General features: G+C 44.9%; 2 protein-coding genes across 3 annotated transcripts in view; both read right to left on the reverse strand.

The window, feature by feature from the left end:
• LOC311239518 (polyhomeotic-like protein 1) overlaps window positions 1-13,236 on the reverse strand; it is a 32,812-nt gene extending 19,576 nt beyond the window's left edge. For both annotated transcript variants that reach the window (XM_084327834.1, XM_084327833.1), the window contains exons 1-6: window positions 13,105-13,236; window positions 10,677-10,801; window positions 9,401-9,511; window positions 6,623-6,691; window positions 5,126-5,263; window positions 872-1,036 (exon numbers count right to left, since the gene is read on the reverse strand). In XM_084327834.1, the coding sequence (XP_084183960.1) occupies window positions 872-1,036; window positions 5,126-5,263; window positions 6,623-6,691; window positions 9,401-9,511; window positions 10,677-10,799 (606 nt within the window). In that variant the 5' untranslated portion in view covers window positions 10,800-10,801; window positions 13,105-13,236. The remainder of the gene's footprint in view (window positions 1-871; window positions 1,037-5,125; window positions 5,264-6,622; window positions 6,692-9,400; window positions 9,512-10,676; window positions 10,802-13,104) is intronic.
• A 2,036-nt stretch (window positions 13,237-15,272) lies between these two features.
• slc2a3a (solute carrier family 2 member 3a) overlaps window positions 15,273-22,886 on the reverse strand; it is a 42,082-nt gene continuing 34,468 nt past the window's right edge. The window contains exon 11 of the mRNA XM_084326775.1: window positions 15,273-20,752. Within this exon, the coding sequence (XP_084182901.1) occupies window positions 20,438-20,752 (315 nt within the window). The 3' untranslated portion in view covers window positions 15,273-20,437. The remainder of the gene's footprint in view (window positions 20,753-22,886) is intronic.

Genomic DNA, 22,886 nt, shown 5'->3' on the forward strand with positions numbered 1-22,886 from the left:
GAGAGAGACGTGAGGATCAGAGAGAGAGATGTGAGGATCAGAGAGAGAGATGTGAGGATCAGAGAGAGATGTGAGGATCAGAGAGAGAGAGATGTGAGGATCAGAGAGAGAGACGTGAGGATCAGAGAGAGAGATGTGAGGACCAGAGAGAGAGATGTGAGGATCAGAGAGAGAGAGATGTGAGGATCAGAGAGAGAGACGTGAGGATCAGAGAGAGAGATGTGAGGATCAGAGAGAGAGATGTGAGGATCAGAGAGAGAGATGTGAGGATCAGAGAGAGAGAGATGTGAGGATCAGAGAGAGAGACGTGAGGATCAGAGAGAGAGATGTGAGGATCAGAGAGAGAGATGTGAGGATCAGAGAGAGAGATGTGAGGATCAGAGAGAGAGAGATGTGAGGACCAGAGAGAGAGATGTGAGGATCAGAGAGAGAGATGTGAGGATCAGAGAGAGAGATGTGAGGATCAGAGAGAGAGAGATGTGAGGATCAGAGAGAGAGACGTGAGGATCAGAGAGAGAGATGTGAGGACCAGAGAGAGAGATGTGAGGATCAGAGAGAGAGATGTGAGGATCAGAGAGAGAGATGTGAGGATCAGAGAGAGAGACGTGAGGATCAGAGAGAGAGATGTGAGGACCAGAGAGAGAGATGTGAGGACCAGAGAGAGAGATGTGAGGTGTGGCTGAAAGTAGGTCAGAGCACAGAGTGAAACAGAAACGTATTGATGTATGACGACAAACATATCGACAATAACCAATGGATCTCCAGTTATTACTCACTCATAGACACGAATGCACACACACACGCACACTAACACACACTCAAGCAGAAATCACAAGTGCTCACAACTTAAGTACATATTCTGTCTGTGCACCTGGTCATTATCCGATTGGCCGCTGGAGGAGGAAGTGGGAGTCACTTCCTGTTGTTGCTGAGCCTGTGGTTGCTGCTGGGTGACTGTTGCTACGGCAGCAGTGGCCGTGCTGCCGGGCATGAAGATGAGCTGCGAGGAGATGGGGGCTCTCAGGGAGCGGTTCACCTGCATGGCAACAACACATAGCTGTCAATCAAGCAGCTCAAATTAAACTCCCATAGCAAACACCACAGTAGGGCGGGTCGCTCCCGTCTACACACAGTGCAGCCGTTCTCACAACTACCACGCCGTTGAGGCAAATTCAGAGAGCCCAGCTTTCTAGCCAGAATACGACACTGCTTATTCCTCCTTTGAGGTGGTTGGAACACTGAACTTGACTACTAACACATTACTGCCACTTGTGTCTCGTCTCCACTAGCCAGGGTTTAGCCGTGCTGTGGCCTTGTCTCCACTAGCCAGGGTTTAGCCGTGCTGTGGCCTTGTCTCCACTAGCCAAGGTTTAGCCGTGCTGTGGCCTTGTCTCCACTAGCCAGGGTTTAGCCGTGCTGTGACCTTGTCTCCACTAGCCAGGGTTTAGCCGTGCTGTGGCCTTGTCTCCACTAGCCAGGGATTAGCCGTGCTGTGGCCTTGTCTCCACTAGCCAGGGTTTAGCCGTGCTGTGGCCTTGTCTCCACTAGCCAGGGTTTAGCCGTGCTGTGGCCTCGTCTCCACTAGCCAGGGTTTAGCCGTGCTGTGGCCTCGTCTCCACTAGCCAGGGTTTAGCCGTGCTGTTGCCTTGTCTCCACTAGCCAGGGTTTAGCCGTGCTGTGGCCTTGTCTCCACTAGCCAGGGTTTAGCCGTGCTGTGGCCTCGTCTCCACTAGCCAGGGTTTAGCCGTGCTGTGGCCTCGTCTCCACTAGCCAGGGTTTAGCCGTGCTGTGGCCTCGTCTCCACTAGCCAGGGTTTAGCCGTGCTGTGGCCTTGTCTCCACTAGCCAGGGTTTAGCCGTGCTGTGGCCTCGTCTCCACTAGCCAGGGTTTAGCCGTGCTGTGGCCTTGTCTCCACTAGCCAGGGTTTAGCCGTGCTGTGGCCTTGTCTCCACTAGCCAGGGTTTAGCCGTGCTGTGGCCTCGTCTCCACTAGCCAGGGTTTAGCCGTGCTGTGGCCTTGTCTCCACTAGCCAGGGTTTAGCCGTGCTGTGGCCTTGTCTCCACTAGCCAGGGTTTAGCCGTGCTGTGGCCCTGTCTCCACTGGCCAGGGTTTAGCCGTGGTGTGGCCTTGTCTACACTAGCCAGGGTTTAGCCGTGCTGTGGCCTTGTCTCCACTAGCCAGGGTTTAGCCGTGCTGTGGCCTTGTCTCCACTAGCCAGGGTTTAGCCGTGCTGTGACCTTGTCACCACTAGCCAGGGTTTAGCCGTGCTGTGGCCTCGTCTCCACTAGCCAGGGTTTAGCCGTGCTGTGGCCTTGTCTCCACTAGCCAGGGTTTAGCCGTGTTGAGGCCTCGTCTCCACTAGCCACGGTTTAGCCGTGCTGTGGCCTTGTCTCCACTAGCCAGGGTTTAGCCGTGTTGAGGCCTCGTCTCCACTAGCCAGGGTTTAGCCGTGCTGTGGCCTTGTCTCCACTAGCCAGGGTTTAGCCGTGCTGTGGCCTTGTCTCCACTAGCCAGGGTTTAGCCGTGCTGTGGCCCTGTCTCCACTGGCCAGGGTTTAGCCGTGCTGTGGCCTTGTCTACACTAGCCAGGGTTTAGCCGTGCTGTGGCCTTGTCTCCACTAGCCAGGGTTTAGCCGTGCTGTGGCCTTGTCTCCACTAGCCAGGGTTTAGCCGTGCTGTGACCTTGTCACCACTAGCCAGGGTTTAGCCGTGCTGTGGCCTCGTCTCCACTAGCCAGGGTTTAGCCGTGCTGTGGCCTTGTCTCCACTAGCCAGGGTTTAGCCGTGTTGAGGCCTCGTCTCCACTAGCCACGGTTTAGCCGTGCTGTGGCCTTGTCTCCACTAGCCAGGGTTTAGCCGTGTTGAGGCCTCGTCTCCACTAGCCACGGTTTAGCCGTGCTGTGGCCTTGTCTCCACTGGCCAGGGTTTAGCCGTGCTGTGGCCTGTCTGGCACACAGTGAGCGTCTCCATTGGCTTTAGAACCTGGTCAAACCTGGCGGCTGGGTGGCGCAGCGGACTAAGCGCTTGCCACCAACGGGAGAGACACTGGTATCGAATCCGGCTGTCAGCGGTGCCTCCGGCTTGGCCGGCCGTCATACTGGCTCAATTGGCAGAGTCAGCGGGAGGGAACCCGGTGGGGTGGTATTCTGGTTGTTGTAAACAGCGACTCCTACAGGTCGGTCAGGGCGCCTGCACAGCGGGGAAGAGAGATGGTGAGGGTAGTGTGAGCCTCCCACACGTTACACCTCACCAATGAGAGTCCGCGCTGGCAGGTGAAAAGAAGTGGCTGGCTGACTCCATAATGTATCGGAGGGGACATGTGATAGTATCTATCAACCCTCCCTAGACCGGCCAGTGGGGGGCACATACGAGCAACGACCAGGAAGGGGAGGGGGGGGATTGGCATAACGACTAAATTGGGATGGGAGGGGGAAAAAAAGGAGGAGAAAAAGTGAAAAAAAAAAAAAAAAAAAACCTGGTCAAACCTGGCTGAGACTGTTGTCATCATGGTTTAGCTTACAGTACCATTTTGAATGGTGTGAATTTTGAAAGGTTGGCTAGCAACCGGAGAGTTTACAAGAAACACAATGGAGATGCAAACCCAACCATAACATACCACACTAGACCATGGCTATAGCCCCAGCCAGGCTAAAGAGAGCTAATGGAGTGTGTGTGTGTGTGTGTGTGTGTGTGTGTGTGTGTGTGTGTGTGTGTGTGTGTGTGTGTGTGTGTGTGTGTGTGTGTAGGTGTGTGTGTAGGTGTGTGTAGGTGTGTGTAGGTGTGTGTGTGTCCCAACTCTGGTCTTTGGAAAGTTTGATATTTACTGAGGATGGCCAGATAATGTTGATATTTAAACTTTAAAATGTGTATCACAATGGTGATGTCAGCCAGAGATGGGGAGAAGCATGAACCTTTAAAGGACATCTCTTTGAAATAAATTACATTTTACAGTTTTTTTCTGATTTCTTTTAAACTAATTATTATTTTGTATTATTTAACTATTTAATTATTATTGAGTTATTGCACAGCACTGGCAGTTGAACTGCATTGAAAAAAATAAACCTCATAACTGAACTGGCACTGAACATTGAACTACACTGGCACTGTTTGCAGATGTACTGTTATTAAAAGTTAGTTAAAAACATAATTTTGTATTGTTTTTTTGGGTTAAATCCAAAGGAAAAAATATAAAATCAGAGCAATCCAAAAACAGGAAAATAAAAAACAGAGAAATCCGAAAACAGGAAAAGATTAAACAGAATTCATAGGGCCCTAGTTAAGGTGAGTTAATAAATTCACTCTGAAAATCTGCTCCGCTCTGATGAACTGACTGTGTTGTATGTGCCTCCTCGTATTGTAAATAGTTCATATGCGTGTTGTCACAACTACTGTATGTATAATTGTAAATAAGTTAATTTATGTGTAATCGTTTCATTTCAGCTCAGTGTAGAGAAATGCACCGATACTAACAACCGCCTTACTGCACGCGGCTATGACGACACTGTTGCCACCAAACCATACCACACTAGACCATGGCTAGCCCCAGCCAGGCTGAGCATAGCTAATGGAGACACAAACCCAAACATACCATACCATGCTAGACCATGGCTAGCTCCAGCCAGGCTGAGCATAGCTAATGTCATTAACAAGAAATAAAGAAAATTATTATAATTTTTTTTTTTTTGCACTACCTATCTTTGTGAAAGTGGCTTCTCAGCTCTGGTCCAGCCAGCTGAAGACTTCTTAGCTTAACATAACAGACCGACAGTAAGTTTGGGGGAACTAATGGGATAACCGGGGATGTTGTTTGGTCCTGACAAGAGTCTCAAAGCAACTCTGAGGTCATGCTCAATGTCCAATCTGTTCCTCTGCTCTGTCTTCAGCTGGACCAGAGCTGAGAAGCCACTTTCACAAAGATATATAATTATATAATTGTTTTTCGATTAGTCGACTAATCGAAAAAATAATCGACAGATTAGTCGACTACCAAAATAGTCATTAGTTGCAGCCCTATACCACACCAATACTGCACATTCACCAGACCTTTTATGTGTTTATTTCTCCAGGCCTCTCTGCCAGAGCCGTGGTCAGTGAGATTATTTAGTGTATACATGTACAGCTACTCACCCTTAGATACATCTGTCCCTGGCCCCCAGCAGCCCCGCTCAGCAACACCGATTGGCTGATTGTGGATGTTGCAGAGGCACCTTGACCAATAGGGCGGGTGCTGGTTGTTGCCCCTCCCCCCGATGTTGTTACATTCACCTGAATATTGGAGAGAGAAAAAAAAATACTCATCATGATTCATACCGATTTTAATGAGGAGGAATAACACTGGTATGTCCTGCTAGAAGCAACTGATAAACACTACACTAAGAGTTGGCAAAAACCATGGCTAAAATTATTTATTTCAGTTATTATATGTATGAATGTTACCACGATGAGAGTGGTGTGTTTACACAAACAACTTGCTAGTATTTAGCTTAGCCTATTCTTTACACGTTAAATTAACTTACCGTCTTCTCCAGAGTCAGACTAGAAGATAGATACCAGTTTCCTCTCTATGCGTTCCGTAGAAAACTATCCGGCTGCAAGCTAGCCTAGCTTAGCACAAATGAATGGAAAGTGGATACAGACCACTAGCCTAGCTGACAGCCAAAAACACCTCTCCCGAAGATTTAAGCTAGGCTAGCGGTCCGTATCCGCTTCCATTAATTTGTGCTAGCCCCCCCCCCCTCCTAATAGAGTCTCCTCCCCACAGTATGTATATATTTTCTCCCCACAGTATGTATATATTTTCTCCCACCCACCCACCCCCTCCTCCCCATCATATGTATATATTTTCTGTTAGGATCTCTGGGTAACAGTACTGTATATTTGCATATCGTATATGTGATTGATTGAACACTTTATTAACAGATTGCAGAATTGGTACAATACAGTACGGCTCAATACAAACAATTGTTAAAGGGATGCAGACCAGAAAAATACTTTCGTCGTGTTTACAATCATCAGGGTCCCCCATTCTCAATTCATCAAGACATTTATGACATACATGACATACAGATATACAGACATACAGCACTATCACAAATGTAACAGTACTAGTATATACCTGTATGTCATGTATGTCCCCATGTCATAAATGTCATGATGTCATGTATGTTGTGTATGTTATAAATGTCACTATGATTTGAAAATGGGGGACCCTGATGTAAACAAGACAAACGTCTTTCTCAGGTCTGCATCCCCTTAACAATTGTGTGTATTGAGCCGTACTGTATTGTACCCATTCTGCAATCTGTTAAATAAAGTTTTCATTCATTCATTCATTCATTCAGCTTGCAGCCGGATAGCTTTCTACTACTGAACGTACAGAGAGGAGACTTGTATCCATCTTCTTGTCCGACTCTGGAGAAGACGGTAAGTTAATTTACCATAATGTTGGTATCCATCTTCTCGTCTGACCCTGGAGAAGACGGTCAGCGCATTTCCCATAATGTCGGCATGTTCCTTTAACATGGCCGGTCAATTAAGAAAATAAATCCTATCCAAGTGGCAGTCTGCCAAACGAATGAGTATTTCTCTACATAAGCAGTGAACAGATGATTTGATGGGACGTACGGCTGAGGAGGTGCTGGTCTGAGAGGAGGCGCTGGAGGGACTGGACTGACGGCTGGCAGCTAGAGTCGCCTAGGAGAACAGAGTAGAAACAAACTGAATAGAAAACAATAGAAGCCGCAGAGAGAGCTCACACACAGGCCATAGCGTGCGACAGTCACAAATGTGGCCATTATATTTGTGTGTTGCTATTTAGATGCAGTGTCATGTTTTGGTCACTAAGTGGCGCTCCTTGTTTGTACCTGATGTAGCAACAGGTTTAATTTGATTTAACTTGAGCCAGTGACTCACTTCCTGTCCACCTGCCGTCCAGTACAGTGTTACCTCGTCTAGTTATCTAGTAGTAACATGTTTGTTTGTTTATTTAAACGGATCCCCTAGTCTTCCTGGGCCCTGTTTCATGTACGTGGTTCAACTAAGTCGATCAACATGTCCATTATCCAGCTTCAGTTAACCCGATGTTCAAAGCCGGGATTTTCCTGTTTCACAAAGGAGGATTCAGTCTCGTTAACTCAAGCCAGACTTGAGAGTCAGGCTCAAGTCAGGCTAGATGCGCGCTCCCGTTTTAGGTGGAAAGCCAGCACGTATCGATGGCAGAGACCCTGATTCTCAACGGCATTGATTGATTAATTGATTTAAGACTTTATTGACAGATTGCAATAGGCTCAATCGCCTCGCCGACAAGTTAAATGCGTTATCTATAGGCTAATTCTAAGTCCCTCATTACCTCAATCAATCAGATTATATTTCTTTAAACTTGCCTGCTGGATTGAATAATCAAATGAGATCTTGCTAGCGAAAATAACTAATTAACTGTTATACAGAATTACGAGACGGCTTTCTTGCCCATTGATTGATGTATAGTCAATATTTTACTTATCTCCAATGTGGTCCAACGGGTTGTTCTTTTGACTTCCACACGGACGACCCGGGTTCAAGACCGGGGTCCTTCTTTTTGCAATATAGGAATAATTCAATTTGGTGCACGTTGAGAGCTATATAAAGAATGACATCCTCAATGCATGTAGATTTATAATATTTTAACTTAAAACCAGGCTACTTTGGCGTATAATCATTAATATTATATTCAAAAAAATCATATTGGAAACACGGGGATTTGAACCCCGGTCGGTGGATTGGGAGGCTTGAGCACTACCGCTGGGCCACTGGGCCAGATGGGATAAATTCATTGTTTATACATTAATGAACGAGAGACCCGTGTTTAGAATATCCTTTGTTTTGAATGAAGTTCATCTCTTTATCCTCATTCATTAATGTGACGTCAACGGCTCATTCAATTTCTCAGATCCGTCAAACAGCGCATCTCATCAGACATCTTAATCCCAGTTACAATTAAAATAACCACATCATGTGTACATCGCACGAGCGAGCGCCACCGTCGCCACGGTATATATAACGTGCATTATTTAGGACAAAGTGAATTTAATATCAGCATTTTGGGTCTATTTTACATTTCAAAAGCCCCCTCTGGAAGAATGGAGCACAAAAACGTAATTCAGAATGGTATAATGCAGATCGTAGACTGTGGGAATAGTTTCAGGAAACGGGCTGTCACTTCTTTGCGGGGGCGTGGCGATAGTTCAGGCTAACTTGAACTTGAACTCTGCTTTCGACCAGGCTCAAACTTTTGGATATGTTGTCATGGTGATTTGGAAAATCCAGGTACATGAAATCGGAAAGTCAGGCTAACCCAGTTATCCAGCTAAAGTTATCCGGCTAACTCGGTTATCCCGGTACATGGAACGGGGCCCTGGGGTCCAACAACATACATACACAAGATAACATACACCTATAGAACATAAGAAAAGCATATATCGCAAAGAAAATTAATCATATAATAGAGAAAAAACATGCATCATAGAATAAAAAGAAATGTAAAACAGGAGATGAACAAACAAGAGATAAAATCCAGTTAGAACAAAATAAAACAATGTATCAGGGTGTGCATGCATTCAAGCTGTGCTGAAGACTAAATTGTATTGTGTTTAAGATTTCTTTTAACACTAGCCTTTTCTTTGATGTTCCGCACATCGCTGGGAAAACAGTTCCAGGATACTATCGCCCTATAAAATACCGCCCTTTTCATAAAATTAGACTTAGGTAGAGGTAAAGTAATCAATCCACCTCTTGCCCCTCTGGTGGAATGTGTGTGTGAGTACTTGCGCTGTACACAATGCAATTATAAAGGAACTGTAGAATGTGGCACTGGCTTGTGTCTGTGAAACTATTATTTTATAATTAGGGATGTCCGATATTATCGGCCGATATTGGCATAAAAATGTGATATCGGTAAATATCGGTATCCAAAATAAATTAAATTTTTTTTTTATTTATTTAACCTTTATTTACCAAGGCAAGCAAGTAAGAACAAATTATTATTTTATTTATTGTCAAAGTATGCATAATGTTGTGTTAATTACATGACAAGAGATATGTAATGTTAATTACCTGAAATTATTCAGTTTTTTGGGGGGGGGGAAACCCTGCATATATCGGTATCGGTTGATATCGGTATCGGAAATTAAGAGTTGGACAATATCGTTATATCGGTATCGGTAAAAAAGCCAATATCGAGCATCCCTATTTATAATATATATATATATATTGAATTAATATAAAGCTGTATGACCAGGCATCATAGGGTCATAAGCCTAACCTTGTATTTTGATCATAAATGGGTATTATGTACCAAATCCCACAAGCTAAGCTATCCTGGTGCAGTTATTTTCACGCTGACAAGTTGACGTCAGACACACTCACCTGTTGCACTGCTGCCAGGTTCTGCAGCTGAGCGCTGTTGATCTGCTGCTGCAGCATCAACTGTTGGAAGTACTGGGCTGCGTTGGGTTGTCTCTGTAGAGCCTGTAGGGCCTGGGGAGAGGGGGAGAGAGAGAGAGAGAGGGGGAGAGAGAGAGAGGGGGGAGGGGGAGAGAGAGAGAGAGGGGAGAGAGAGAGGGGGGAGAGAGAGAGGGGGGAGGGGAGAGAGAGAGGGGAGAGAGAAGAGAGAGAGGGGAGAGAGAGAGAGAGAAGAGGGGAGAGGAGAAGAGAGAGAGGGGGCGGAGAAGAGAGAGAGAGAGAAGAGAGATATAAGAGAGGGGGGAGAGGAGAGAAGAGAGACAGAAACATAAGAGAAATAAAGGTATAGAGAAGAGGGGAGAGAAAGAGTAATGAGTTAGTAGTCAGTCTGCCGCCAACAGCTTGATATATGTACAGCCTGTAATACAGTAATAACTCAGAGAGGAGAGGAGAGGAAAGGAGAGGAGAGGGAGAGAGAGAGAGAGAGAGAGAGAGAGAGAGAGAGAGAGAGAGATAGAGAGGAGGGCAAGAGAGATGAGAGAAAGAGAAGAGAGGGAGAGGGAGAAAGACAGAAACATAAGAGAAATAAAGGTATAGAGGAGGGAGAGAAAGAGTAATGAGTTAGTAGTCAGTCTGCCGCCCAACAGCTTGATATATGTACAGCCTGTAATACAGTAATAACTCAGAGAGGAGAGAGAGAGAGAGAGAGAGGAGAGAGAGAGAGAGAGAGAGAGAGAGAGAGAGAGAGAGAGAGAGAGAGAGAGAGAGAGAGAGAGAGAGAGAGAGAGAGAGAGAGAGAGAGAGAAAGAGAGGAAAGAGAGAGAGAGAGGGGGGCAAGAGATGAGAGAAAGAGAAGAGAGGGAGAGGAGAAAGACAGAAACATAAGAAAGGTATAGAGAGGAGGGGAGAGAAAGAGTACCGAGTTAGTAGTCAGTCTGCCGCCAACACCAGCTTGATATAGTACAGCCTGTAATACAGTAATAACTCAGAGAGGAGAGGAGAGAGAGAGAGAGAGAGAGAGAGAGAGAGAGAGAGAGAGAGAGAGAGAGAGAGAGAGGAGAGAGAGACGAGAGAGAGACAGGACAGAAATGTGGAGGATGACAGTGAGAGATGAAATTTGCACGCAATTTCTCTCTCTCTCTCTCTTTCTGTCTGTAAACACATAAATCATATGTGGCTCAAATGATGCAATCTATCTGCATGCATGCAGGCACAGTCGCACACACACACACACACTTACCTGCACAGCTTGTCTCTCATACAGAGACATGGAATTCATCTGGGAGGGGCGGGTGCTTGCCCCTGATGGAGCGCTCCCATTGGCCGAGGCACCCTGCTGGTTCTGGTCCCCATCTGTCTCCATCACTGGTGGGGAAACAGAAGAGACGTCAATCAATCAAACGCTGGTGAGATACGCTCACTAATACAGCCTCAGGTCGCGTTCATGATGACAAACACGAGACAAGGAACACGAGACAAGCTATCGATCCATCAGTTTCTACCTGAAGAACACACACTTATTTCTCAACAGCGAGAGGCTCTCCCGGCAGGAGTCTGTCTTCCCTGACTTGTTGACGCACAAGTGAGCTGTTGTTTCTGGCACCGTTAACGCCATGCAGCTGCATAATGCATTGATTGATTGAAATAAAATTGTATTAACAGATTGCAGAATGGGTACAGTACAGTACAGCTCAATACAAACAATTGTTAAGGGGATGCAGACCAGAGAAAAGACTCGTCTTGTTTACATCAGGGTCCCCCATTTTCAATTCATCATAACATATTATGACATACATGACAGATAGACAGTACTGCTACATCTAGACATGTATGACATACCAGATTTACAAATACAGTACTGTTTGTGGTACAAAGAGTCTAAAAAAGAGAGTATATACATTTGACGAAGAAACTGTACATTGGAGGTTGGGTAGGTGGGGTGGAGGGGGGGGGTTGGGTAGGTGGGGTGGGGGAAACTGTACATTGGAGGTGGTTGGGTGGGGGTAGGCGGGGTGGGGTAACTGTACATTGGATTATCCACGAAACCTTACTTGGTCCCAAGAAGAGGGTCTTGTGTATTACTGGGTTAGGACATTTACTGTACATTGGAGGGGGTTGGGTTAGGACATTAACAGGGGCCAGTTTCTAATTGCAGTCTCCCGAGGTGCTCTTTGAGTGGTTTTGAAAGTGGGTAGTGATTCACATTCCTTTACAGCTGTGGGTAGGGCGTTCCACATTGATGTGGCATAATTTTCTAAACGTGTTTAGTCCCTTGTTTGAGCCGAATCTGGGTTTCACATGATTTGTGGAGCTCCCTCTGGTGTTGTGGTCATGGTATTCACTGACCTTTGGCAAGTAATTTGACATGTACATGGGTACCTTGGTCGTGTAGTGTATCTTGTAGACCAGGCCCATTGCAAGTTGCTGTACTCTGTCGACTACTCTAAGACATCCTAGGTTGTCAAAGTGGGCAGGGGTGAGGTGGGTTCTAGGAGTAAGGTCAAGCAGTAGTCTGACCAGTTTGTTTTGTGATGTTTGTAATTTTGTTTTTAGCGCCTTTGAGGTGCTTTGCTACCATGAGGTGCAAGCATAGTCGTAGTACCCTTGAATGAGTGCTCCTGACTTAGGGTATTCTTGTTACCAGAGAGGAGATCCGGTTCAAGAATCTAGTTCGTTGGTTGACTTTTTGTATTACATATGGATGCCATTTTGTCACAGGAAAGATTTGCCTCTAGGATGGAACCTATGTATGTAATTTCATCTTTCCTTGTCACAATATTGTCACCCACTGTAACTGAGAAGCTGTCGGTCTTGCTGAGTTTGTTTTTTGAACCGAAGAGAATGGACTCTGTTTTACCCAGGTGTGTAATGATAGTTTGTTATCAGCGAGCCAGGTGCAGATTTTGCCGAGTTCCGAATTCCGAGCTGAGGGTTTTTTTCAACCTGTAACTTGTTCTTGTCAGAGAACACGAACAGGACAGTCGTCTGCAAACAGGAACGAGTTGCAGTCACAAGCTGACATAATGTAATTTGCATAAATTAGGAACAGTAGCGGTCCTAGTATGCTTCCTTGTGGAACACCACACCACAGAGGGGGGGGGGGGGGGGGGGGGGGGTACCATTTACCTCCACCATCTGTTCTCTCCCCTCCAGGTAGGATTGCATCCAGCTGATACTGAGACTATCAAAACCAATTGCTTTTAGCTTGTCAATCAGAATGGCGTGATTGACAGTGTCGAAGGCCTTTTGTAGGTCCAGCATGACCATGCCGCATGTCATGATAATTATGTACCATGCAGCATGCAACAATATGCATAATGCATGTCATGACAATAATGCACGTCACAGCTTCAACACACAACAATCGCCTAGCTAGCTACCCGCTCTCTTTGCGACAACTCGTCGTTAACACCAACCGCTCAACTTGACGTTACTTGTTGCACTAATAATCCACCAAACCGAAAGTCGCAGACGTCCCTATATATCGCGGTAGACGGCGATTACACACAACTAGCAGACAGCCACCTCTTCTAGCATGATGGAGCATGTAGCCTGTCTGTGGTTTTGCAGACAGACACCTCTAGCATGGAGCATATTTGTTGCAGGTTTTGCAGACAGACAACGTCGACAACAACGGGGCTGCGCTGCACAACAACCGGGTACCTTACCGTCTGTGTTTCTGCACCGGCAACGACTGTAGCTTGCTCTCTAGAGAATATTTACTCTCTATGACGATTCTGCTGTACCGAAAACGGCGAAATTAGCCGCTACAGAGGCTACGACGATGCCTTTTCAATAATATTTTGCATAAATTTGCAGCTGATGTGGGGAACGCCTCCCTTTCTGCCGTGCAACCTCTTCCGGCGCGACGGGATGACGACACACGTCTGTCTGTCATGTATTCTCGAAGACACTCTGACGTCACGAGACCGCCGCCATCTTGGTATTGGGGAAACAAACTGATTTCTACCATCAAATGTATGCGTTGAGCTCCGTTTTTATTACATATTTTATCACATTCTTGTTCATTTCATAACCTTTTCATATAATTTGTTTTGAAAATATTGAGGTCAACGTGGCATTTCACTATTTCGAAAGTCTTTCTGTTGATTCTAAAGTGCATGTTTCCCCCCCCCAAGCCATAGACATGCATAGACAGAAAGTTAAAAAGACAGGAAGTTGACTTCGAGAATTTACCAAAACAAAACACGTTGATGTCTATAACTAGTGTAACCAAAACAAAACACGTTGATGTCTATAACTAGTGTAACCAAAACAAAACACGTTGTTATAGGATAAGGCCAGTGTAATATGAATGTGTTTCTTATTGTCAACATAGCCGGTGGAAAGACCAACACCCACAATGCATTTCTTCTCATTTCTTGATCTATCAGGCAAACAGCAGGTTATAGCTCATTATATCCAGAAGTCGATTGTTGTCCAAAAAACCCAAAGTCAACTCAACTGTTGTCTAAAAGTGACAGACATTTGATTGAAAATGTAACGAATGTATACAAATATACCACCATAATGTACATGCCTTGACCTGCACATGTTATCTTCAGTGAGGTACATCTGTACTTTATAACTTCAGCAATGAAGTATCAGACATGATGAGGGACCTTGTATGAGATATGATGAATATCGCTACCTTGCCTACCCTTCTGATCTGATCTTATTTTTATACATCTGTACAACAACATTTATTGAGATCTTTATGTCATTACCTTGACATGTTATCTCATCACTAAAATAATCGTATAGTGATTGTGTCCTTTCTAAGTCAAATATTTCTTTCTTAATTAACTATTTTGATTGATAAGAAATGTTGATTGTTATTGTCCATTCACTCAACAATGTATAACCCGATAGTTTATCAGATATATCTCAGATAATATATTGCTCATTATTACAGACATGCTGAATATAGGCATAGCTCAAATTAGATGTTTGGAAAAAGCAGATAAGGCCAATTCATTCTCTCACCATTCAATCTGCTTAAATATACATTCAATGGCAAATTAAGTTAAACAGCAGCCTTCATTATAGACATACTTTAAGCATATAGCTCAAATTAAGTGCTAAAGATAAGATAAGATAAGATAAGATATTCCTTTATTGATCCCCTTGGGGAAATTCAGGCATCATAGCAGCATGGGGGGGAGGGGGGGAGGGGTACAGGTAGTAAAACAACACAGTATACAGGTAGTAAAAGACAACACAGGCAGTACCACATATAAGACATATGCCATGGCATTGATTTAGGATATATATATATATATATATATATATATATATATATATATATATATATATATATATATATATATATATATATATATATATATATATATATATATATATATATATATATATATATATATATATATATATATACATATATATATTAAAGAGAATTTGAGGGGAAAGTAAGTTAAGTGAAACGTTTATCTGAGCTGTCTGTGATGTATATGACTAGTATAAGATAAGATATTCCTTTATTGATCCCCTTGGGAAAATGCAGGTGCGTCTTGTGAAGCAGACTGGTAGTTAAAAAAATAAAAATAATTCTAACCCTATAACTAACCTTACTGTCATGCACTTGTCCTAATATACTAACCTACACTGTAGCACTCAACACTTTGATGAACATTGTTACTCAGCTGATAGAGTTGTGCACTTGTAAGTCGCTTTGGATAAAAGCGTTCAGCTAAATTACTAAATGTAAATGTATGTAAATGTATTGTGATCCAACCTGATTCATAAAAGCAACATGGGAGGCTGCTGTTCCAATGTCCAACTCAATAGAAAATAATACAGCAACAGAGTTGTGAGATGATATAATATATTTTATTTATTAACAACATTACTATTTACATCAACCACAAGTGAACATACAGCCGGGGTGCATCATAGGCGAGATGGTTTAACTGTGGCTCGGAGAAAAGGTTTTAACTAGCGGGAGCATTGTAGCCATTACAGTTCCATACATTTCCTCCAGAGGTCCTTTTACAAGACAGTACCTACAGTACCTACAGTAACAGTGGCATCCCTATATCAAGCATATCATACCTATAGATACTGTATCTGTACATGTATATCCCTTACCTACTCTTACTATTACGCTGCTGGCCAGTATGACTTACTACCATAGTGTCTTTCTACCTGTATCACTGTACATATTAATACTACAACTCTGTACATACATCTGATTAGCACTCAGTAGTACTAATCTATATATTTTATATCCAGTTTAATCTCCTGTACAGTGTATATTACTATTGCACTTTATTGTTACATTGCACTCTGGTTGGATGCCAAACTTCCTTTCGTTGTACTGTACTTGTGCTGTATAATGGCAATACATTTGAATCTAATCTAATCTAGTCTAATCTAACATAACCTAACCTAGTCTAGTCGAATCTAACCTAGTCTAATATATTCTAGTCTAATCTAACCTAGTCTAATCTAATATAGTCTAATCTAGTTTAATCTAACCTAGTCGAATCTAATCTAACCTAGTCTAATCTAATAGTCTAATCTAATGTAGTCTAGTCTAATCTAACCTAGTCTAATCTAATATAGTCTAATCTAATCTAGTTTAATCTAATATATTCTCATCTTCATCATTGGGTGACATATAAAACGTCGTCTGCGAGCCACAGAAATAGCAGGTGGCGCACAAAGACCACGAAAGCAGAGAATTAAGTGCTCACACACACACACACACAGTCCACATACATGTTGAAGAGGTGAGAGGAGAGAGGCACAGATAGCGCTGTCGTATACAGTACAGTACACACACACACATACACTAATTAGTTATTATAATAACAACAACGCAATGGAGTCAGTAACAAAGTGACACAATAAATAACCAACGGCCAACGTGTGAATTAAGTCTCTAGGCCGCGGCACCACTTTCCCCGCAGGCAGATCCACACCCCTTCCTGCTTTAAAGTTCGATACTCTTCCAACCTTTGGACATATTATAGCATAACCATTGTACGTAATTTTGTAATTGCCTTTAGTCTGCTTTTCCTGTTTTTATCTTATTGTAACTAGTTTTTATCTTTGTGTTATTCCATCTCTTTTAGTTGTTTACTCAACGTCACTGTAAATGAGGGAAACCTCCGTGTTGCTGGAGTTTAAATAAAGGTTGAATGATTCAATTATAGAGCCGTCGATTAATAAGGGGACGGCCACTTTCTGTCATGAAGCTGCAGTGATCACTGCCAGCCTGTTACCATGTTTCTATTTTTATTTTAGACTTACAGTTGGTCCTGTTACTCTAATGTTTTTTTTATTTTAGACTGTTACAGTTGGTCCTATAATGTTGTGAATCTCATAATGGCATCGATCCTGCTTCCGATAGGATAATGGAGGGGGGGGGGGGGGTCTTATCAATGGCGCTGATTAATCTTAGGCAAAACACATGGGAAACAACACGAGACAACATCAGACACTCATGAGAGAGGGATGAGATGAAGAGAGGGATGAGATGAAGAGTGTTGTACTTGAAGAGAACACTGACAGGTCTGAGAGGGTATTGTAACATAGCATTGGATGACGGTTCGTTAACGCCATCTCTCTCTCCCTCTCTCTTACACTGAAGGACAACAACCGAGTCTCATCTCTCTCCCTCTCTCTTACACTGAAGGACAACACCCGAGTCTCATCTCTCTCTCCCTCTCTCTTACACTGAAGGACAACACCCAGCGTCTCATCTCTCTCCCTCTCTCTTACACTGAATGACAACACCCAGCGTCTCATCTGAGAATTTCAACCTGAATTTCCCCAAGGGGATCAATAAAGGAATATCTTATCTTATCTCTCTCTCCCTCTCTTACACTGAAGGACAACACCCCGAGAACCATAAACACACACATTCACCTGTTGCAGTCAACATACATTATATATATATATATTTTGTTTCCTTTTCTTTAAAAAATATCTATTTACAAATTAGTAAATAATAATATTAATAATACTCCTAATTATATGCGGTGAGCGAGAGTGTCCACACATGTGCATAAGGTCCCTGGGCATAGTGTGAGAGCAGTGTGAGGATACTAGTGTCAAAACCTTTCACTTACTTCCCTCTGGTTGGCAGCCCATTCCCTGTGTAACCAGGCCAACTTCCCTCTGGTTGGCAGCCCTTTCCCTGTGTAACCAGGCCAGCTTCCCTCTGGTTGGCAGTCCTTTCCCTGTGTAACCAGACCAACTTCCCTCTGGTTGGCAGCCCATTCCCTGTGTAACCAGACCAACTTCCCTCTGGTTGGCAGCCCTTTCCCTCTGTAACCAGACCAACTTCCCTCTGGTTGGCAGCCCTTTCCCTCTGTAACCAGACCAACGTCCCTCTGGTTGGCAGCCCATTCCCTGTGTAACCAGACCAACTTCCCTCTGGTTGGCAGCCCATTCCCTCTGTAACCAGACCAGCTTCCCTCTGGTTGGCAGCCCTTTCCCTCTGTAACCAGACCAGCTTCCCTCTGGTTGGCAGACCTGTCCCTGTGTAACCAGACCAGCTTCCAGCCTCCGTCTCCCACATGGGGAGCAAGCCACCGGCCGGAGGGGAGGGCAAAACAGGAGTAAATACTGAACACGACCACAGAAGGAATGTACCACGTCTTCTCGCCAATGCAACACATTACATCATTATAGTTATCCACGATTACAACGACACACGACGAAGCCATGGTGGCTGTGACCGGACTCTACCGTGACGGATGTGACCGGACTCTACCGTGACGGATGCGACCGTCCCACTCTACCATGACGGCTCTGACCGTCCCTCTCTAGGCAAACAGATCAACAGCGTTACTGTTTGAGGTGAACATTACTTCAGAATGTGATGCACAATGAATATATTTTAAAAATACACCTTTTTTGACACTGAACCGTATCCACCACATGCATACAGATCGATTCATTCACAACAACCAATGAATAATCATTTAACAATTCCTCACGCGGTTGATTGGTCAGACGGACAGACAGAGAGGGCGGACTCTACAAATGGAGTCGTGTAAAAACAAATATAATAATAAAATAAACGTTTGGTCGTCGTGACTTTCATAGTAGCATCCTAGGACTCGGTAGAACGCTTTCAATTTGCACTCAGTATCACAGGGGCCACCAACACACACATTCATTCATCCATCTGTGACATGAAGACACAAAAACTTTACATGAACTGGTCCTTTTGACTTGTCATCCCTACCCCAGACTAGAAATAACATCTTTAAATGGTCCTTTTGACTTGTCATCCCTACCCCAGACTAGAAATAACATCTTTAAATGGTCCTTTTGACTTGTCATCCCTACCCCAGACTAGAAATAACATCTTTAAATGGTCCTTTTGACTTGTCATCCCTACCCCAGACTAGAAATAACATCTTTACATTTTACATTTAGTCATTTAGCTGACGCTTTTATCCAAAGCGACTTACAAGTTCTGTACGACAAGTCATCAGGAAGGATACAACTCTATCAGCTGAGTAACAATGTTCATCAAAGTGGTGCTACAATAAGAAATAACATCTTTAAATGGTCATTTTGACTTGTCATCCCTACCCCAGACTAGAAATAACATCTTTAAATGTTCCCCAGACTAGAAATATTTAAATGTTCCCGTTATTCACATGAATTATTTCTAATTTCTCACTCTTGTCCTCTAGCAGTTCTCTAATACAGTGATTCATGTTCTTAACGTTTAATGCACATCGTAGTGATCCTATAAGCCAGATATAAGCACTTTCAAGTATCATATTGAATATTTGTTAAAAGTTGATTACCAATAATTTTATATAAAGTGCTTCTTGTGCTTAGTGGCTGCATTAGCGATTGTGGAGCGATCTACAGCCTGTTCTAATGCATATCAGGTTAAAAGAGTGCAGCTAAGGACTACCATGGGGTTTACCATCTAATCTCTCTCTTGATGGAGGTATGTGAGCAGCGCTTGCTGTGGGCCTCTACTGAAGACAAAGCTCACTACAAACTGATTCAATTCAACATTATCTCTGGCTCGTTGTTTTGCTTCAAGGGTGGAGTAATGGCACTGTATATATTGTGTTTTGTATACAATAGACTATTTCTAAACTACATATACTGTAGTCTTTTCCCTTTAACCAAAGCAAGCCATTGCACTTTACCCCTAATTTAAAACAGTTTAACAACTAGAAGAAACACCTTTGAGGTCTGCTAGGCGCAAATGTGAAATTCAACACTTTGGCATCGCTACGAGAGAGAGAGAGCTCTCCAGCCAGGTCACTAAGAGAGATGAAATGAAAGCTTCCCTTTTTTACATTTTTGTTTGAATTAGGAATACTTTCAAAAAGATAACACAAGATAAGTTAATACCAAATAACTATATCATAACATTATATTGCACCAAAACCTACACTACAAGGGTAATATTCACAAAAAAAAAAAAGTGACAAATACAGGAATAAATAAATGCATAAAAAAAAACGAGCGTCCATATTATCTCTCTGACCTCGACCACGACCTCTGACCTCCAGCGGTGAGGGACTCCAGGCCCTGTTCTCTGAACCGCTCGTGGAAAGGAACATTTAAAAAGAAGGAATGGTCAGAAACGTCACTGCAGCGGAGGTTAAAGGTTAAAGGGACTAAGAGGAGGGGGCTTGTGAGCGGAAGGTCCCCCCCGGCAGGAAGAGTGCTCCCCCGTCTCTCCATGCCAATGGCTGAAGTGCTCTTGAGCAAGGCACTTGACCCTCCTCCAGAATGTGTGTAACTGTGTTGAGTGTAAAGCAGGGCGAGGCGGAGAGAGAGAGAGAGAGAGAGGCCCTACCCTGCTGCAGGTAAAAACAACAACCGCTATCCAAAGCTGAAAAGCTGATTCTACAGTACTATTATAAAACCCTAAAGCGTACTCTGTCTCCGGCCTGTGAGGGTGGTGAGTGTTGTTGTTGTTGATGTCACTGTGACGTTTCCTCTCGTTTATAAACCCGTTTTAACCCATTAACCCCTCGCTGCCCTGCTCTACACGCTCTCCTGGACAGTGGCGTTGGACTTGTCCGCCAGGGGCGTGGACTCCGACGCCTCCGTGACCGCGGACAGCTGAGTCTGGACCAGCGGGACCTTCTCTTTGATCGGGGAGGCGGGGGGGCCCGTGGCGGTGGTGGTGGGAGGGGCCTCGGAGGTGGGAGGGGCCTCAGGGGGCGGAGCGCCGCTGAAGCAGCGGGAGATCTCGTCAAAGGTCTTGCCGCGAGTCTCCGGGACCTTGTAGAAGGTGAAGACGAAGAAGAGCACGAGGGTGACGGCGAAGATGATGAAGACCCAGGGACCACACAGTTCCTGGAGGGGAGGAAGAGGAGGGGAAGAGGAGGAGGGGAGGAGGAGGAGGGGGGAGGAGGAGGGAGGGGAGGAGGAGGGGAAGAGGAGGAGGAGGGAGAGAAGGAGAGGAGGAGGAGAGGAGGAAGGGAGGGGGAGGAGGGGAAGAGGAGGAGGAGGGGAAGAGGGGAGGGAGGAGGAGGAGGGGAGAAGGAGAGGAGGAGGAAGAGGAGGAGGAGGGGAGGGGGAGGAGGAGGGGAGGAGGAGGGGGGGAAGAGGAGGAGGGGAAGAGGAGGAGAGGAGGAGGAAGGGAGGAGGAGGGGAGGAGGAGAGGACATGTAGATGTTTTGATTTCATGTACAAACCAGAGGAGGCTAAAGAGCAGAGACCAGAGGAGACAAGGAGACTAAAGAGGAGAGACCAGAGGAGACAAGGAGACTAAAGAGGAGAGACCAGAGGAGACAAGGAGACTAAAGAGGAGAGACCAGAGGAGACTAAAGAGGAGAGACCAGAGGAGACAAGGAGACTAAAGAGGAGAGACCAGAAGAGACAAGGAGACTAAAGAGGAGAGACCAGAGGAGACAAGGAGACTAAAGAGGAGAGAGGAGAGGAGACAAGGAGACTAAAGAGGAGAGAGGAGAGGAGACAAGGAGACTAAAGAGGAGAGACCAGCGGAGACAAGGAGACTAAAGAGGAGAGAGGAGAGGAGACAAGGAGACTAAAGAGGAGACCAGAGGAGACAAGGAGACTAAAGAGGAGAGACCAGAGGAGACAAGGAGACTAAAGAGGAGAGACCAGAGGAGACAAGGAGACTAAAGAGGAGAGACCAGCGGAGACAAGGAGACTAAAGAGGAGAGAGGAGAGGAGACAAGGAGACTAAAGAGGAGAGAGGAGAGGAGACAAGGAGACTAAAGAGGAGAGAGGAGACAAGGAGACTAAAGAGGAGAGAGGAGACAAGGAGACTAAAGAGAAGAGAGGAGAGGAGACAAGGAGACTAAAGAGGAGAGAGGAGAGGAGACAAGGAGACTAAAGAGGAGAGACCAGAGGAGACAAGGAGACTAAAGAGGAGAGACCAGAGGAGACAAGGAGACTAAAGAGGAGAGACCAGAGGAGACAAGGAGACTAAAGAGGAGAGACCAGAGGAGACAAGGAGACTAAAGAGGAGAGAGGAGAGGAGACAAGGAGACTAAAGAGGAGAGACCAGCGGAGACAAGGAGACTAAAGAGGAGAGACCAGAGGAGACAAGGAGACTAAAGAGGAGAGACCAGAAGAGACAAGGAGACTAAAGAGGAGAGAGGAGAGGAGACAAGGAGACTAAAGAGGAGAGACCAGAGGAGACAAGGAGACTAAAGAGGAGAGACCAGAGGAGACAAGGAGACTAAAGAGGAGAGACCAGAGGAGACAAGGAGACTAAAGAGGAGAGACCAGAGGAGACAAGGAGACTAAAGAGGAGAGAGGAGAGGAGACAAGGAGACTAAAGAGAAGAGACCAGAGGAGACAAGGAGACTAAAGAGGAGAGACCAGAGGAGACAAGGAGACTAAAGAGGAGAGACCAGAGGAGACAAGGAGACTAAAGAGGAGAGACCAGAGGAGACTAAAGAGGAGAGACCAGAGGAGACAAGGAGACTAAAGAGCAGAGAGGAGAGGAGACAAGGAGACTAAAGAGGAGAGACCAGAGGAGACAAGGAGACTAAAGAGGAGAGACCAGAGGAGACAAGGAGACTAAAGAGGAGAGACCAGAGGAGACAAGGAGACTAAAGAGGAGAGACCAGAGGAGACAAGGAGACTAAAGAGGAGAGAGGAGAGGAGACAAGGAGACTAAAGAGGAGAGACCAGCGGAGACAAGGAGACTAAAGAGGAGAGACCAGAGGAGACAAGGAGACTAAAGAGGAGAGACCAGAAGAGACAAGGAGACTAAAGAGGAGAGAGGAGAGGAGACAAGGAGACTAAAGAGGAGAGACCAGAGGAGACAAGGAGACTAAAGAGGAGAGACCAGAGGAGACAAGGAGACTAAAGAGGAGAGACCAGAGGAGACAAGGAGACTAAAGAGGAGAGACCAGAGGAGACAAGGAGACTAAAGAGGAGAGAGGAGAGGAGACAAGGAGACTAAAGAGGAGAGACCAGAGGAGACAAGGAGACTAAAGAGGAGATACCAGAG

Source organism: Notolepis coatsorum (assembly GCF_963971535.1).
Source record: "Notolepis coatsorum genome assembly, chromosome: 13".
NCBI classification, from domain to species: Eukaryota; Metazoa; Chordata; class Actinopteri; order Aulopiformes; family Paralepididae; genus Notolepis; species Notolepis coatsorum.